Source organism: Cavia porcellus, unplaced genomic scaffold (assembly GCF_034190915.1).
Source record: "Cavia porcellus strain 051 isolate PalLab524CR breed Dunkin Hartley unplaced genomic scaffold, mCavPor4.1 scaffold_38, whole genome shotgun sequence".
Lineage (NCBI taxonomy): Eukaryota > Metazoa > Chordata > Mammalia > Rodentia > Caviidae > Cavia > Cavia porcellus.
The window spans coordinates 2,769,694-2,787,350 of record NW_026947521.1 but is presented as its reverse complement, the minus strand read 5'-3'; the positions used below and the strand labels follow the sequence as shown (position 1 = coordinate 2,787,350).

The 17,657-nt window shown below is 41.6% G+C and overlaps 1 protein-coding gene across 14 annotated transcripts in view; it reads left to right on the top strand.

Moving 5' to 3' along the window:
- Positions 1–7,425, top strand: part of Vps13c (vacuolar protein sorting 13 homolog C) — a 154,148-nt gene extending 146,723 nt beyond the window's left edge. For 13 of the 14 annotated variants that reach the window (XM_063243390.1, XM_063243388.1, XM_063243394.1 and 10 more), the window contains 4 exons: positions 929–1,017; positions 3,415–3,538; positions 4,846–4,929; positions 5,451–7,425. In XM_063243390.1, coding sequence (XP_063099460.1) covers positions 929–1,017; positions 3,415–3,538; positions 4,846–4,929; positions 5,451–5,552 — 399 coding nt within the window. In that variant the 3' untranslated portion in view covers positions 5,553–7,425. Of the gene's footprint in view, positions 1–928; positions 1,018–3,414; positions 3,539–4,845; positions 4,930–5,450 lie in introns of those variants that run through there. The other variant, XR_010045619.1, reaches the window with a different exon arrangement.
- Positions 7,426–17,657: the final 10,232 nt, after the last annotated feature.

Sequence of the window (17,657 nt, the reverse complement as noted above, 5' to 3'; positions counted from 1 at the left end):
CAGTATGTTCACATTCTGTATTTTTAAATATATTATCCTCTGGTCTTCATGTATTGTAGATAATGCCATTAATAATATTTTCCTGCTATTAATTATAAGAAATTTGTTGTTTTTTAATGTGTGTTGACTAATTCAAATCAATACTTTTAAGATAGTTTAAAAGAAAAATAAATCTTTTAAAGTGCTGTAATTTATATTTGAATTATTTTATGCTTGGTATTTCTCTGTAGAAATAAATCTTAGCAACTATTTTGAGATCTTAGAACATCTTCATTTTCATATTATCATTGTAATTTTTATTAGAAATATAATTTTATATACAAATATACTTTTCAGTGTGTTTAACTTATACAACCAAAAATTCAAAAATAGTAACCATTACCTTATAATTTTCTTGTGTGTATAATGTCGACCTCTGTATAAATCAGTGGTTGAGTCTTTCACCCAACCCCATCAAAAAATCTGACGAAAAATACGAGCTATCCTGTGAAAAATGTTGTAGAACCATATTTTTAAAATGTTGCGATACATTAGGTATTCATAGAGCATCCCCAGAGTCTTCTCTGCAAACAGCAGTCTGAGAAACACTGAAATGTCAGTGTAGTGGTTTTGTGTCAGCTTACGTTTGCTTGTTCCTTAAAGTGTAGTTCTTTCTGGTCGATATTTTAAAATATCTAAGTTATCACAGAAAAAATTCATTTTATCAGAAGATCATTTGATAAGCATTTAATGCATAACTTTCTTTTAAGACAATAGTGGAAGTTAATTTATACATGTATTATGAAGTTTTTTCTAGCATCCTGTTCCAATGTAGAGTTGTACTTTTTATTCTAATTTGCCCCAAACACTATGATTATATATTAGCTATTACACAAATATTATTTAAATATATATATTTCCCAAATCTTGAGTCTGTCTTCTTTTTCAGAATCATATAAAAAAGTTGGAAGGAGAAACTTACCAGTACCACTGTGCTGTTCTCGGAAGCAGGAGTACAATCTTCATGGTTACAAACAGGTACGCAGTTCAGGTGCCTCCCCGCTCTGTTCTGGTTCTTCTGATTCCCTGTGAGTAATAGGACTGTTTGCTCGGGCTGTATAGGGAATGCCATTGGTGTTTTGGCTGAGGTTGCATTATATCTGTGCACCAGCTTTAAAGGTGTGGCCATTCGGGCAGTCATGGTTCTGCCTGTCCAGGAACAGGGAGGGCTAGCTTTGACTTCTTGGAATTTGACTTTGACTTTAGCAGTCCATGTGATTGAGACCCACTGTGTAAACTGGTTTTGCTTAAAGTTACCAGTGTCTTCTAAGAAGATCTAATCCTAGGAATTAAATCTGTCCTGTTGATGGTCCTAGTGAATGTACAGACGGGACATTAGAGCATGGGGACTCTGCTGAGTGCCACAGCAACTCTGAATCTGGAGAGGAAGGGATGAGGTGGATGAGAAGAGGGAGGGTGAAGATGATGGGGAGGGTGGAGTCAGGCCTGGGCGACTGTCGGGCTATGAGAGAGAGGGGACCACAAGATGACTTGGTTGGGGCTTTGCATGCCAAGAGCTGGTGGTACTATTTATAATGAGTTGATGAAAAAGATAGTGAGTTTGTGCTTTTGTCTGTTGAGTTTGACAGCTTTGTGATCTGAAGGTAGAGATAACTCAGTAGTCAAGGAGACAGATGGATGAATGGACACAGTGGTTTAGAATAAAAATATGGAGTTGAGATTCCCCTCAGAAAGTATGTCCATCGGAGGATTCTGCTTTTGGAACTGGAACTTTGGTGAAGGTGGAGCAGGAAAGAGAAGGAAATGGTTGTAGGAGTGCAGTGGCATCTTACTTGGGTGGCCAAGAGAAAAACAAATTTGAAGATACTTGAGTTAGTGAATTCGTTTGGCCTCATGCTGCCTGATACCCGTCTCTAGCTCTTGGCCTGCCGTCTGATTCTCAGCTGGGTTTGAGGGCAGAATGAGGGGTCCACCTTCTAGATGCTGTGTGGACTTGTGGGAGGTGTTAGAGGGCACTGCTGGCACTGACTAAGCTCAGGCATGGACACGGAGCTTCCTGTCTTGCTCAGCACAGTCCCAAGCAAACCCCAAATCTCAGTTGCCTCTCTGCTGATAAATGCAGGGCCAGCACCACACCTGTTGTCTGTACCCTATTGGCCAGCATTATCCTCTACAGACCCAGGGTCCAGCCCTTTCCTCGCCCTCCCTGCCGTCCTGCCCTCACTGAGGGACTGCATGGGTGTCTGCTGCGAGGACTGCTACAGGAACTTCCTGGGCCTCCTGCCCTCTCTTTGCTGCTAGAGCCATGACTAAAAATAAGAAACTTAGGCCATTTCCTGTTGCTTGTAGATTAAAGTCAATATTTCTTTAAACGGAAAAAGAAGAAAAAAGGGCCCTTCAGGAGCTGGCACTCAGTTGATTTTCTCGGAATATATCTGGTACTCCAGCTGCAGACCTCTGTGTTCCTCAAATAAGCCTTCCCTCCTTAGGACCCTATATTTGTCACTGCGCTCTTCCTCTGGGCTTCATTTCCTTCCTTCCATCAGTGCTGATGTTGCCTGTGCCAGTGCGATCTGTCCCTCTCCCACAGCCCGAGGGCTTTCCTACCTTCTGTCACCATAGTCCTGTTTACTGATGTGTTTACTTCCCTCCTGACTCAGATAGAAAATGTGTCTTCCTTGTTTTTCTCCCACCCTCCGTACTTGTTGAAGTAACAGTCCTTACACTTTACTTGCCTTCTGTAGCAGGAACTTAAATGTAAATATAGTTATATCAGTAATTGTCGTGAGTCACAGCCTGAGAGATCAATATGGATGTCCTGTAAAGATTCTGGTTTTTTTTTTTCTTAATGCTGTTGAGCAAATTGAGATTCTTCCTCTGTGATAGAGGGTATGTTAGTATTAAGTTTCCAGATCTGCTGTTTGTTAGCAGGGCCAGAGTGGAAGTAACTTTCGTGGTTTGGGATGTTTCCTGTGTGTTCTTTCTTGACTAGTAGGCATAAATGACTGACAGTAAAGAGCAATTAATAATTTTCCAAGTAAAATATTTTCATAACCCACTCTTTATGTGCATCAAGTGATTTCCCTCTCAGGAATGTGGTCAGTTAAAAAATAAAGTTACACTTCTCTGAATTCTGCAAGGGCTTTGGAAAGTCTGTATTGTTAGATCTTAAAATATATGGAAAACGTACACCGTTTAGTGGACTTTGTTGCTTACTAAATGGGTGCTGCTGCTGCCATCCAGCTGAGTGTCCCAGGTGAGAGAACACTTGCTCCCATCAGTGTCTGTATGTTTTTGTTGTTTCTTTTTTTTGGTTCCGGGGACTGAACTCACGACCTCATGCTTACCAGGCAGGTGCTTCTGCCACTGAACTAAATCTCCGGCCTCTTGTTTTTGTTTTCTTTTGTGAGGCAGGCGAGTGCTGTGTCTCAAGGAAGTGGAGTTTCTCGCCCATATGTATCTCGATTGGCAGTTTCCATTTGAAGATTTTGTTTTTCCTCCTACTGTGAATGAGAATGTGCTTCAGATTTCAGTGAAGGTAAGCAAATGTGAATTTTCCCTTCACTAAATGGGAGGAGACTGGGATTTCCTGACTGTTCTGCAGTTAGCTATGCAGTATGTTTGTTATTATTACTATTACTATGTGCAGACGTACTATAGTAGTCAAATTTTTACCACCATGACCAAATACTGTATGTTTTGACAGATTACATAGAGTGAAATACTAGTTTATCAAAAGAGTGAGGAATCCGACATACTAGTATTTCCTTTTTTGGTACAGTTAAAAACATAGTTTTTTTTTTTTTTAAACTCCATATAAATACTTATTTTGCTATGATGTTAGCCATTTCTGGAAATAACACCTTTTAGGTTTTAGGTGATTGTTAAAATACTTCAGTAAAAATAAAGATGTCTAAAATAACCATGTTTTGTAACGTTTGGCATTTCTAAATGCTAATATAATTGAAGTATATGACAGTACTTCCATGTCTTTCCTGTCCTCATTTTCTATGAAGGAACTTGTAATTACATAGTATGTAATTAGTAAGAAACATACCTCATGTTTTGTTTAGTTCATAGCTCACTTAACTTTGAAACATGTTACTGTATGTGTTATAAATACATTTTTATCCCTTAAAAACCCTAAAACTTATAATTCCAGTATGATAGTTTCTGTACTTACCTTTGTATTAATGGTGTTATTATTCCCGTTACTGAAACTCTGAAAACCTCTCACCAGGAAGTGTGATAGAGATGAAAGTATTGTCCTTTGTGTTTACTTTTTTCCATGGAAATTGCAGATTGAAAGGGTCCCCATGTCTTCTGCCCCTTTGATTTCAGCATCTCCTCCTTGTAGGTGCGCAGCCTAAGGGTACCCTGGAGTCTGACGCAATTTTCAGGCTCGGACACACCGTGTCACCATGCATGTATTTTGCAGTTTTTTCATTTATTACTGTTCTTCCACATCAGTGGTAGGACTTGATTCCATGTACTTCATGTTACATGAGAATAGTGTCTATCGCCAGGAAGTGAAGGAAGGGCTTTTTGATTTGTTAGACGTGATGAGTTTGCAAGTGCTGTTTCTGCAGGCTGTGTATCATAGCCTGCAGAAAGCCTTGTTTTATACAGGTAGGTGTACATTCCTCCGGTTTTATACATTCTAACAACTCACACACAGCCTCACTCTCCTTGTACTGAGCTGATTTACTTCGTATCATACTTGAATATGTAGATGCAGGTGTCTGCTGGTTATGATATACAGATGATATTTAAGCATCCAATTAAACGTAGTGATTTTTTTTCTTCTAAAGAAAAATCTTTCTTGCCATTGTCCTTTTGAAACAGGAGCAAGGTCTATTCCAGAAAAAAGATGGTGCCAGTCCAGGCTGTGTTCAGAAAGTTTGCCTGAAGGATAATGCCACAGCACAGGTAAAGCGTTTGAAAGATGCCCTCGCTGGGTGCGGTGGTGCACACCAGCTGTCCCACCCCCTCGGGAGACTGGGACAAGAAGACTGCAGGTTTCAGAGCAGCCTGAGGGACTCAGTGAATGCCCATCTCAGAAGTTAAAAATGGCATTGGCCGTAGCTCAGGGCTGGAGCACTGGCCAGCACACGCAAGGCCCAGGGTTCACTTCAGTGTTTCAGAAATAAAATAAATAATGCCCCTTTGAGGTTTTCAGTTGAAAGGGTTTTTTAAAACCCTGTTATAACTAATACCCATTTTGTCCCCCTAAAGCTCTTCTAGTTACAACTTTGAGACAGACACATTTAAACTAACATACTGTGGCCTCCCTGGCATTCAGAGATTGTGTCTGCATTGCCTGTGCAGACGGCATCCACATCCTTCCCTGCAGGACTGGGCTGAGCGCTCCAGCTGGCTCCGTCCTTCCTGCATCAGCCGGTGAGCCTGAGTGCGCCTGTCCAGTTCCTGAGGCAGGTTTTGTTTCGCAGAGAGCCTGTCACGTCATTGAGGATGCGCAGTCGAGGAGACAGCAGCAGAAGCTGATGAAGCAGCCGTCACTGAAACTTCTCAGCTCCCAAGTGCGGTCCTAGTCACAGGTCCCAGCGAGCTGGTGCAGGGAAGAGTCACCTTCTGTGTCGTGCTGGAGAGAAGTTGCCAGGCAACTCTTTAGTTTTATTATTTTAGAGACATTAGTGTTGGATTCCCCTTCCCAGCTCTTATTTTTGCCTGTAATTTTGTAATCATGCATATATTGGTCCACCTATAGACGGCTAGTGGGTCAGACCCTTGAAGAAATACTACTTCAGACTTGGAATGAGATTTTCATTAACACACGAAGCACAGGCAGCCGGTTTAGTTTTCAAGTCTTTGTTAAAGAATGAGTTTTCAGTTCCCAGTGCACTCTGAAAGGTTTTAGCCAGACAAATGCTGGACACGTCAACATTTTGTTTAAAGGTAATTTTTCAGTAACTCAGTCAGAGAAAATGTTTGGTAAACCAAGTAACTGAAGAAAAGCCTCCAAAGGAAGAAATGACATGTATTTTCTTTCTTCTCACAAAAGCATGTTTTTCTCCCAAGAGCACTGGTGTTGCTTTGCTTCTTATTTTTCTTCCTCGCACTATGAAAAAGGAACGTGAGCATTCACACCTTGAAGCAGTGGCACTCAGTGATCTGTCATGTGACAAGCCCAACATTCTGAGAGCCGTTCACAAGCTGTTGAAGACAGGTTCATAGGGCACAATTGCAATTCACTGGTAAATGAAAATGCTGTACTGTAAGCTTTGGGGACTCTGAAGTATCTCACATGCAACGTTTTTATATTTCCAGAAGTTGTTTTTTGGAAGTTAAAAGACTTTTCAGAGTATCATAAATTCACATTTGATTCTAGTACTAAATGTTTTTTAAATACTGGAGAGTGAACTCTTTCCACTGTTTTATATATAAAGCACAGGGTTACATAGCAATACTGGGAAGAATGTACATGTTTGCTTTGAGGAGCAGGTGTAAGGGCATCAGTGCAAGACAAAATATTTCCATCCTTTCTGCATCTTTCCTCAGAGACGCGTTCTTCAAACTTAAAAAACATTTTAGAAGTATTTCATTTGGGTGGGTCTGCAGATTTACAGCTGCTGTTGAACGTGGAGTTTATTTCAAATTACTGACTCAGTGGTAAAAGGGAGATGCAGAGAAACCGGACTGCTTTGTTTGTGTTAATGTGCCACGGTGGGTCTGTTATCGTTGCTCAAGTGCCCTAAGGGCTGGCCGTGAAACTACAGGTCTCCCCGCGTCGCTGTCGCTGTCGCAGAGCAGAGCAGAGGGCAGTGCCTAAGCCCTGGAGCTCTGGTTTCTGATGTCCCTGCCTTTTGACCACTCATCTTTCTCAGTTTCTGTGACTGAAAGTAATATATATAAAACTTCTATCTTAAAAAGTTTATAGCAGGTTCTATTGTTTTGTGCCTTTAAAAATAACTTAATCAGGAATTTAAAATAGATTATATTTTCTTACGAATCATAACTATTTACAGTGTCCTAAATATTTAAAAAATTATATTGCACTGATAGTATATTCTGTAAATGGATGTACAGGACATTGAACTAAGAAAAATTACAGAAATTGTAAACTCATTGTCTTAGTTGACTTTGAAATGAATTTCTAATATTTGTAATATTTTTATTTGATTTAATCCCCTGGAAAAGAAATAATCTGTTGGTAGTAAGGTCTGTCGTATTTCAGTTTGATCGAGAGGCCCTTGTATGTTATGAGTTGTTATCTCTTGCTTTTTGTTTTGTTTTGTTTTTTTGGTACCAGGATCAAACTCATGACCTTGTGCTTGCCAGACTGGCACTTGTGCCACTAAGCTAAATCCCTGGCCCTCAGTCTGTTGTGTCTTAAAAAATGCTTTTGAAGTCCATTACTTGGATATAAATTCTGCGAGAAATAAAACATTTGAAGCATTGTTTTTACAGATGTCCAAACTTGTGAGTTTATGTTAAACACTCAAGTTACATTTAATTTTCATCTTTCCCTTTCCTTCTAATTCTATAGTAGTACTATGTTAGAGTAATACTTATCTAACTTTAAAGGATGCTATTCAAGGAAATTTTATTCTGGAGCCGTTTGACACATCAAAGTCTGTGGCACAGACCCCTGTGTAGGCCTGCAGAGAGGGGGCCTGTGCCGCATCGTGGATTCTGTTGCTGCACTGGCGTTGAGCTGGTGCTTCCCACGGTCCCTGCGCACCCATGGACCTGTTCTGGGATACACAACTCCTGACCATCGACTTTGGCTTGCAGCCTCCCCAGTGGCCGTGCAGAACCTCCTTACACTGCAGGGCAGTCTGGGGTGCTTTTCCCCAGTCTCTTGCTCTCCTTTCCCTCACTCCCTTCTCATCTTCTCTGTTTCTTGGTTCCTGTCTTTTCTCCTGGGGCTCAGACTGCAAGTCTTCAGGCTGCCTTAGTTGGACAAAGAGGCTCACAGCCTCACACCCACCGAGTCTAGAAGAGCAGCAGAGTCAAAATCAAGAGAGAGCAAAAAATCAGAAGAGTGCACTCAAGCGTTGTAAGAAAAGTCTCATCTGGCCTGGACTCCTTCCACTGTGTTCCGCCTGTTGGTGTGGCTTCTATTTTTGAATTACGTATGAGAAGGGATGCCATGTTTTGATGCTTTGAAGCTCTGAATGTCTTAATCCAATGCTCCCTGGACATCTTTATGTTTAATAGGGCTCCTTATTTGTTTCTGTAGTGTGGCCAGGTCTAAAGTAATGTTCTGGGCTTAAATAAATTCTCAAAGAGCTCCATGGAAACCAGTGCTGTTTAAAATACAGTGTTGCTGTTATTGCCCAAACTACAAGAACTGTCTTTGTATTGGAGAGAGCCAGGATTCCTAAAGGGTATGAGGTCACCCACAGTCAGAACCCGAAGGGACCAAGCCCTCGGTTCAAAATCAGTGCCCTACTGACTCCTCCCACTGTGGAAGCAGGCGTTGTGCTCCTGGGCTCTGGAAGGAAACTGAGTCCTCTTGCAGAGCACGTGTTTCTCTTGGGGTGCTGCCACCAGTGGATGAGTTGACCTCGTCTCTGAATTTACCCTTGGAAGCATCCCTAGCACAGGTCAGTGTCATTCAGGTAGTCAGCGTCGTGGGTTCCTTCAAACAGCAGATCTGGTATTATTTTGTGTTTCCACCCAGCTTCCAAGATTCAAAAATTCAAAACCTCTAAAACACAAAGGACTGTTCATGGATTTGAAACAAAATCACTGGGTCGTAGAATCAGAACTGAGCTGCCGGGAGGTTGTTTATGCCTCTAAGCTGACCATGCACACAATCTGGCTGCCACAAGGTCAGCATGCTGGACAGCGCAGCATGGCTCCAGGCTTCAGTGCAGATGAAACACAGTCCGTGGGAGGTGTGTGCCCTGTCGCCTTCTTCAGGCTGGAGTTACATGCTCTGCAACGCACTCGACTCTGTGTCCAGGTGAGAGACTGTGTAGTGGGTTTCTGGAATGCACAGCAAATGGGAAATGGAACAGTTTTTATTATAGTAAAAGTCACACGCCATCCGCCCCCCCCCCCCCCCCGCAGTGCTCCCTCTGTCCTCCTGCCTTGCTACTTTCTTCCGAAGCACTTCTGGAAGTCTCCTTCTGCAAGTGTCTTTTTGAGGTGTGAGCTTGAACACCACCAATGCCAAGTGCCACCCAGGCGAGGGGCAGGCTCCTGTGCATCCACTGGACCTGACACCTGTGCTTCTTGCTTGTCCTCACGATGCCTGTGAAAGGTGGGTGTTGTGACAGGTGCAGCACGGCAGCTGTGTGTGCTCAGTGAGGACGCTGCTCCTGGAGGTGCCAGGATGATGTTGTAGGTGTGTTCTAAAGGAGAGGGCAGTATCTTGAGGTGGGTTAAGGCCAACATATCCTTTCCTGTAATAAAACATTTCAAAATTTAAGTAACAACTTTACCTTTGATCAGACCTCATAGAGCTGTATGTCCTCAGAATTCTCTTACTAGTTTGCTTTGGAATTTTAGAAAAATCATAGTCTCTGAGAGAAACCATGAGAATCAGCAGTTTCCTTCCCTTTTCTGAGCTTGCTGGTATTTCATCTTGTGATGATGCTGGCCAGTTGTGTTGGCGACATGTTTGAAATGCTCAACATTGACGGTACTGAGGTGCTGCCACTGCGTTCCTCATTGCCGGTGATGCCCCTGCTGAGATTCACTTAATGCCTGAGGTTTCCTGATTGTGGCTTAAATTCCATGATAAACAACTTTCTAAATGTATTTCAGATTTAGTTTTTGGGTTTGGTTATTTATGTAGAAAACACTTGATACTCAATTTTTTCTCTTAGAGAACTCACTTTCGTCTTTTGCTATCTTTTAAGTCTTTTCTCATTGTACTTCATTTTATTTTTATAGTGCCTTTGAAAATATTATTTTTATTAAGTAGATATTACTGGTGACTGGCAAAGAACAGCCCAAAGGCCAAATCATACGTTCTTATAAATAACCGTGCCTATTTAATGGTTGTAGCCGATTTCACAGTTTCACATTGGCAGAGTTAGCGGTGAGACACTATAGCAAAGCCTTAAAAATTAACCCTCCAACCATTTACAAATTCATCAATCCCTAAATTATACTGTACAACTGATCATGCAGATGGGGCAGCAGTAGACCAAATGAGTTGCCTCGGCTCTTACTGTCAACAATACCCTTCTCTGTCTCCAGCTTTCTCCCTCCTCCTAGAAGCAAGGACAGTTAGGCCAAAGTGGAAGGAACTTGACTGGTGTGAATCTCCTGGATTTAAGAACTTTATACTTCTATTGCAAAATTCTCTGTTTTCTCCCCATACATATTTTAAGCCTAACACATAAGTGCTTCCTGTAATAACACTCCAAATCTAAACCAGCCCTTAAAGTATTTTTCCCCCCTGGAGGATTCATGTTGCTGTGACAATTTAATAGCATTTGTAGCCTTTGAGTTGCAAAAATGAGGAAATAAAGACTTGGGCCATAAGACTTACAGCTTGTCGTTTGAGAATGTAGACTCAGGCGTATGGGGTTCTACCATAAAACATTAGAGCATTCTGCTGTCAGAAGCAGAGAAAGCACACCCACGTGCCCAGGGGATGTGTTCCACCCCAGCTGCTTAGGACCTGCTGAAGGAGCAGTGTTTTCAAGCATGATCCCTGACATGGAGAAGAGTAACGTGACAAATGAACAGGTGTTCCAAGGTGGCAATTTGAATAGAAGCTATAAAGTTTTAGCTTCACCCGAGGGTATTACTGCAAATTAGTTAAGCAAGTAGTTATTGATGGCTTAAATTAAGCAGCACATTGAAGAGGGCACATTTCCTTTCCCAGTGGAGTGCTATTAGGAAGCCTTAACCTACTTTGACATTTCTTTCTGATCAAATCTTCCCTGTTTCATTCAATTCAGAGTGATTCATGCTTTTAAAAATAGTTTTAGAAAATAGGCCATGAGTTAGACAATTAACATTAGAGTTCTTTTTCAGTAATGATTTCCTAGACGCTGGTCATTGGAGTAATCTGTCATAGTGTGATGGTGTTAGGGGATTTGGGGTTTTGTTTTTTTCTTCTGAAGTAAAGGATTCAGTACTTGGAGGAGCTTCTAGAGCAGCTGAAAGGTCTGAGATATTTGAATATATCTGGACTTTTGACAGCAGGAAACAGCTGCTTTCACGCATATGGAAGATTCCTGTGGTTAAAATTCAGAGATCTAGAACATGCTACTGTGGAGCTGACAGAATAGAAATCTTGTACCCTATTGCGTCAGACAGCTTTCATTGCTGTGACGAATACCGGAGAACGTCATCCTTGAAGAGGACAGCTTTACTTTAGCGCATAGTTCCGAGGGTCCAGTCCATGGTTTCTTGACTACATTTTCCTAGGCCTGGGCTAGAGCAGAATATCGTGATGGGAGCATGAGATAGAGCTGAGTGTCACTCTGTGGCAGCCACGAAGCAGAAAGGAAAGCAAAAGGGCCAGGCTTCCAATACACCGTTGGAGGGCTTGCCCTCTGTGAGCTGCGCCTCCAGCTGGGCTCTATGGCTTAGTCTGCAGTGCCTCCCCCTAGTGCCTTTGTGGGGCATTGCAGGGCCAGACTGTAATGTCTGCCGTTACTGGAAGGTGAGCAGATTCTGTTTGTCCAGCTGTGATGGCTGGGCACCCACGACTAGATTGGGGGCTCCTTTGCATTTTTCCTCACATTAATGCTGTCAGTACTGAAATACAAGGCAGCCCTTCCAGAGGCACTAATGGTTACTTTACATTAGATGGATTAGTTGTAGTTAACATGACTTTCTTTTTTCTTAGTGAAAATTTACTTGGGAGACTTTCAGTTGTACTTTAAGTCCTACAGTTACAGTACTAGTTCATAGATGGGAGGTCCTCATATTCAGAGTATATATATTTGTGCATCTGTGTGTGCGTGTGTGTGTGTGATACTGGGATTGTTCCCCCAGCCCAGTTTTTATTTTTGAGACAAGATGAGTTGCCCAGTATGGACCGGAATTTGCAATTCTCCTCCATCACCTCCTAGAGTGCTGGGTTTACAGGCGCGCATCTCTGTGCCCAGCTAGGATACATGTATTTTCATGTGGCTTCCATCTGTTCAACTCAGTCCCACATCACTGGGGCCGTCAGAATGAGAGTGACTTTCTTGTGAACCTGTATATAAGGATAGTCCTAAACAGAATTCAAGGGCAGGACCATGTTCTACCATTCATTCAGCAAACATGTAGTCTCAAATCTGCACCTGCTTCTGCCTAAGCCAGGAATGGCAAACCTGTTACAGCTTTCATTGGTAACGAACCACGTGCTGCGGCACGGGTGCCGTAAGTTCACCACTACCTATCTAAGCCATTCTTAATTAGACGTAACTGCTAGTCATCCTGCCACTTTAAAGTCTTTTAGCTCAACGGCATAAACGCCTGCCTGGCAAGTGCGAGGTCATGAGTTCATTCCCTGATACCACACAAAAAAATTAAAAAATAAAAATCATCTGTGTCCTTCTTAGGATATGGTACATTGGTCTGCATGTTATATGAACCAACTGACACAGAGTAGTTCTCAGGTACTTTACATTTCTCACTACTTTTGTAACAATGTCTCAACCTATTACATAAAATGTCTCTTCATAATTTATTAATCTTGCAGCCTTTATGCAGAAATACTGAGGTATCCATTTAAGCACTTTGGGTAAAAGGATGAATTTTTGTGGTATTGTAAACTTAAGTCAGAACACCCTGAGAAAATCCCTTTATTTCTTAGGTTATTTCTTCATTTGGGAATAAAGACCTTTCAGCCAAATCCGCTTTTGTGACTCCCATGGATTTTTGTAAATATTGATAAAATCACCAGTCTCGCAGTTACTTTCAAAGCATGAAATACTCTGTTTGAGCTTTCTATTCCCCTTCCTTGCAGTGTTTCTATAGGGTTAAATATATGTTCTTTATTATTAATTTTATTTTTAACACAAAGCCTTTGAGAAAGAAGGCGAAGCATAGGAGATTGTTGCCTGCCCTCTTGGGAGAGTGGAGTAACTGAGTCCTGAAGGAGAGTGCCTGGGGGCCCCTGAGGGGTGGCTGAGGCTGGGGCCAGGGCAGGATGGGTGTCCTTCTCTTCCTTCTCTGTCGTCCTGAGGATCCAGGCTCCTTTTGGGGTTGCAGGTCTCCCCAGGCCACTGTAGCCTCTCCATACGGCATCGCCTGTCAGCCATCTTCCCTGCGCAGACCAACCCTGTCATTTGAAATTTGTTGGAGCTGTTGCTTTATATAAAGGTGAGCAAAGGTAACCTTCTGGTTAATTTGCATGGATTGATTCACCAAATCAGAAAGGGACAGGTCATTGCAGTAACACAGTAAAGAGCTCTACATTTCTGAGGTTATACTGCATCTGTTTTCATCTTAACACCAGTTTCATATGCCAGGTAATAATATTTCCACTTTGCAGATGAACAAATGAGCTTGTAGAAGGGATTTGCCCAGCTTCTCATAACTTGGAAAGACAGTCTCAGGGACTGATCTTAATCACATTCGGTTTCCATCACACTGTACTACTTCTTTGTAGGCACAGCATCCAGCAGAGACAGGCCATTTTTAAGTTTAAGAACACAAGATAGAGCAAATTATAGCTAACATGGATGTAACTTTAAACATCTCGTGAGTCTAGTTATGCATGCATTCAGATCTGCTCATCTGACCTACTTTCATGAGGCCATGCAAAGATATCTGTAGTTTCTTGAGGCTTGTACTTCTCGTAGTTACTGTCTTTCTTCTATAGGAAGGTTTCTTCTTCTGTGGGCTGCTGTGTTACCTGAGTTTTTCTAATATTAAGGCCAGGAAATACATCTTCACGGTGTAAATAAGTGCCGAGTTTTCCCGGGCCACTGCACCAGCCATCTGGTTAAGCCTGGTAGCCAGGCTAACCCCATCTGACATCCAGGTTTATACCATGATGTATCTGTTACACCATGTTTTCAAGGGCCAGTAGGAGGGTTGGCTTAAGTAATAAGAGGATTCCTTATCTAACACATCTGAGTAGGATACATCAGGACAGCTTTCTGGCTTGCTAACGTATCCGCACACCACTGCCGTCTTGAGAGTCAGAGTCGGTCTTTGCTGTCCTCGGCTTGGTGGCTGTCTCCCATGTTCTCAGATGGCTATGAGAATTGCAGACAGGTATGTCTTGAAAGAATGAGTCTGCAGAATGAATGCTCACTTTTGCTTTTTTTTTTTTTTTTAGGAGCCAAAAAACATTTCCCAGAATCCTCTGCTAGATCTTGAATTCCACAATTCAAGATTATGTCACCAGGGCCAGGGATTTAGCTTGGCAGCATAAGCCCCTGCCTGGCAAGCATGAGGTCGCAAGTTCAATCCCTAGTACAAAAAAAAAATTACATCATCTATCTGTCTAAATCTATCAGTAGTAAAGCTAATGGTGTCACTAGGGATGCAGAGAAATGAATATTTAACTCAGTACCATGAGAGGATGGTAGAACTCCAAACAATACCAAGTATCTTCGAGTAGGAAAATGGGATAGATACAACCTGCCAGCCTTTTACTGTTGGCTTCAGACATTTTTAGAGATTTACATTTATGTGCACACATGCTTATCCTAGAGAACATTGGCTTATTTCCCCCAAGTAGCTATTATTTGGGCCATGATTAATCAGAGAGCTGAATTTCCAAAAAGACAATACTATCCTTTGTGAGAGTCAAACACATGGTAAGTGAAATGTAAAATAAGACTAAGCATTGACTAAAAAATAAGCATACCATTTGGAGCAGAAATGGAAGCTTTTTATGATAGTATAGAAGACCAAATACCTACAAGTAGTTGTTTTATCAGGCACCTAGAAATATTAGGTGAAATACAACATTCTGGAGTTGCTGAGCTCAAAAGGATGTAAGAGAATTCCTTTAAGAGAACTGAAGTTAAGGGGAAATTGAGTCTCAGTAAACGTTGATTGCAGCCCAGGGTGATGATGGAGCATTTGCCTCCTCCCCTTCCCAAGGCTTGGGAGTTCACACTTAGGAGATGAGTGATGGAGCCTTGTGAGATTCCGAGTAAAAAGCTTAGGGTCCCATAGAAAGTCCCGTGAATAAGGAAAAGCACTCCCACTTGCATGGGGAACTGCAGAGTTTGTAAGTGCAAAATTTGGCCTGGATTTTGAATGAAGATAAAGCTCTCCGCTGAGAATGTGTAACCAGTGCCCTCTGCAGTAAGTTTGTTTATGGAATCCATACCTGCGCTGACCAGGAGCTTTGAAGCAAACACGTTAGCACTAAAGCGTCCACAGACTGGGGTGCTATAGGGTACCTGGCAGTGGCCATACTGGAGCTGCTTGTAGGGGATCGGGCATCAGCCCAGGCTGTGTGGCTCTTCCCATGGTCCCCTCGAACTGAGGATGAGAAAACAAGCGTCGTGAGCAGAAGACAGCAGACTCAAAACCATCAGGCCGCAATAAATTAAGGACTAACAAAAATATTACACAGTTAAGCAGGATTAAAAGATGTTACTTTATAAAAGAAACAAAAAATTTTCATAAATAAAAAATATTGAAATAAGCTAATGGGCAGCCGCAAATTAGGTTAAACAGTTGATGTAGAAATTTATGAACTGGGAAATAGAACTGATCTAACACATTTTCTACAAAGCAGCATAGACAGATGGAAAATATGATTGGAATTTAATAACATGAAAGGCAAATGAGAATATCCAACATAATCTAATCCAAGTCTTAGAAGAATAGAACATGTGGCCTGTATGTTCCAAAATTTATGAAAGATAAAATTTGATAAGTACAGGAAACAAAGCGAACCCAAAACAAGATAAATAAAAGTAAATTGAAGCCAGAGAAAGGACATTGCATGGAAAATACACCCAGTCAGAAAAACTGATGGGTTGCAGGATTTGTAACAGCACCCGGGAGACACTGGGATATCTTGAGATGACTGTAAGGAAACACGGCTGGTTGTCTCATCATCTAAGTTATCATTCAAGATTAAGGAGTAAATTCCATATTCAGAATAAAGAATACCAGGATTCTGATAATTTTGCTATCGAGGTGACTTTCCAGATCACAGAAACAGCACCATGAAAATAATGAAACATGAAAAGTAGTGGCAAAAATTGGCAGAGTTAAATTATTGTTTAAAGTGATGCCCAAGAAGCTTTTCTAAACCTTGCAAGATAGTTTTTGGAGAAAATCACTGAAACGAAGTTAAGTAAGTTATACAATGTTCATGGATGGAAAATGCACAAGAGAGTTAATGATACTTAGCCTCATCTGTAGATTCAGTGCGTTTCTCATCAACATCTCACAGCTGCAAGCTGATAAGCTGTTCAAAAAATTCCACAGGGAAAAGTGAAAGACCAAAAGCTATCAAGTCAATTGTAGAAATAAGATCAAATAGAGGGTATGTTCAGTTCCTCTAGATGGTAAAGTTTACCTAAACCCAAAGCTGTAGTAACTTAACAGAATTATTTTCTGAAAAACATGAATAGACAAATGGAACAAAGCAGACAGTGGTTATATATTATGTAATACAGTAAGGAACCAACATACAGTTCGTGTTAAACTTAGTCACTGAGTATTCTGAGAGTGCTGCACATTCTGACTCTGTAAACGTGGCATTAAATCTCAGTCTTAGATCTCAGTCTTAGTATTATTCATGACACTAAAAGGCAGAAACAGTTTGCATGTCATCAAGAGATGAAGGGGTAAAGAAATTATGGAATATACACACAAAGGAATATTAGCCATGAAAAGGAATGAATCGCTTTACGAGCAGTGAACCTTAAACACAGTGTGCTAAACCAAAGAAGCCAGGCTCGTAAAGTCTCCACATCTTTATTGTTTATATATAAAGTATCTACAGTAGGGAAATCTGTACATACCGAGAGCAGGGTAAAGGTTGCCAGGGACCAGGAGAAAGGGAAACAAGGAAGGGTTACTAACAGGTAGGGGAGTTCAGGGTTGATGACCGCGTGAGTCTGTGACTGCAGTAAATCCCACTGATCTGTACAGGTAGGAGTTGTGGATACAAATTTTATTCCAATGAGAATTAAGTCAGCAAGGATGGACTCTTAGCAAATGTTGCTTAAGAAATTACCTTATCCACATGGCAGAAACATAAAATGTCACACACCACCAGGTATACCAAAGTCCTAGATTACTAAGCAGTACTTTAAAACTCAGGGAAGCAAGTGTGGAAGCTAGAATTTTCTATGAGAAAACAGACCATTAAGAAGCTAAATGAGACCCAATCACTACAAAGGCTGTAGAGTTACTATCTGGAATACACGGAGAACTGCTCTTAACTCAAACTGAGAAAAGCAACAACTCGGCAGGAAAATTGGCAAATGATATGAACAAACACAGAAAAGGAAACCTGAAAATTACTCAGAATCATGCACGTTGAAGCAGTGAGGTGTCCTGGCGTTTTGTGTGTCAGGTTGGAGGAGTGGAGTTTGGAGAACAGCTTGTTTGGCAGAGTGTGAGGACAGATGCACAAGAAGCAGCACTTTCAGAGAGCAACAGGTGCCCACCTCTGCTGGGCACATGCTCGCAAACCCCGAGCCCAGCCTGGGGGTGCAGGCAAGAGAAAAGAGAAGGAAGCGTATGAGGGCGTCGACGGCAACAGCAGAAGAAAAGTGGGGAATTTAAAACATGCACAGGAACGT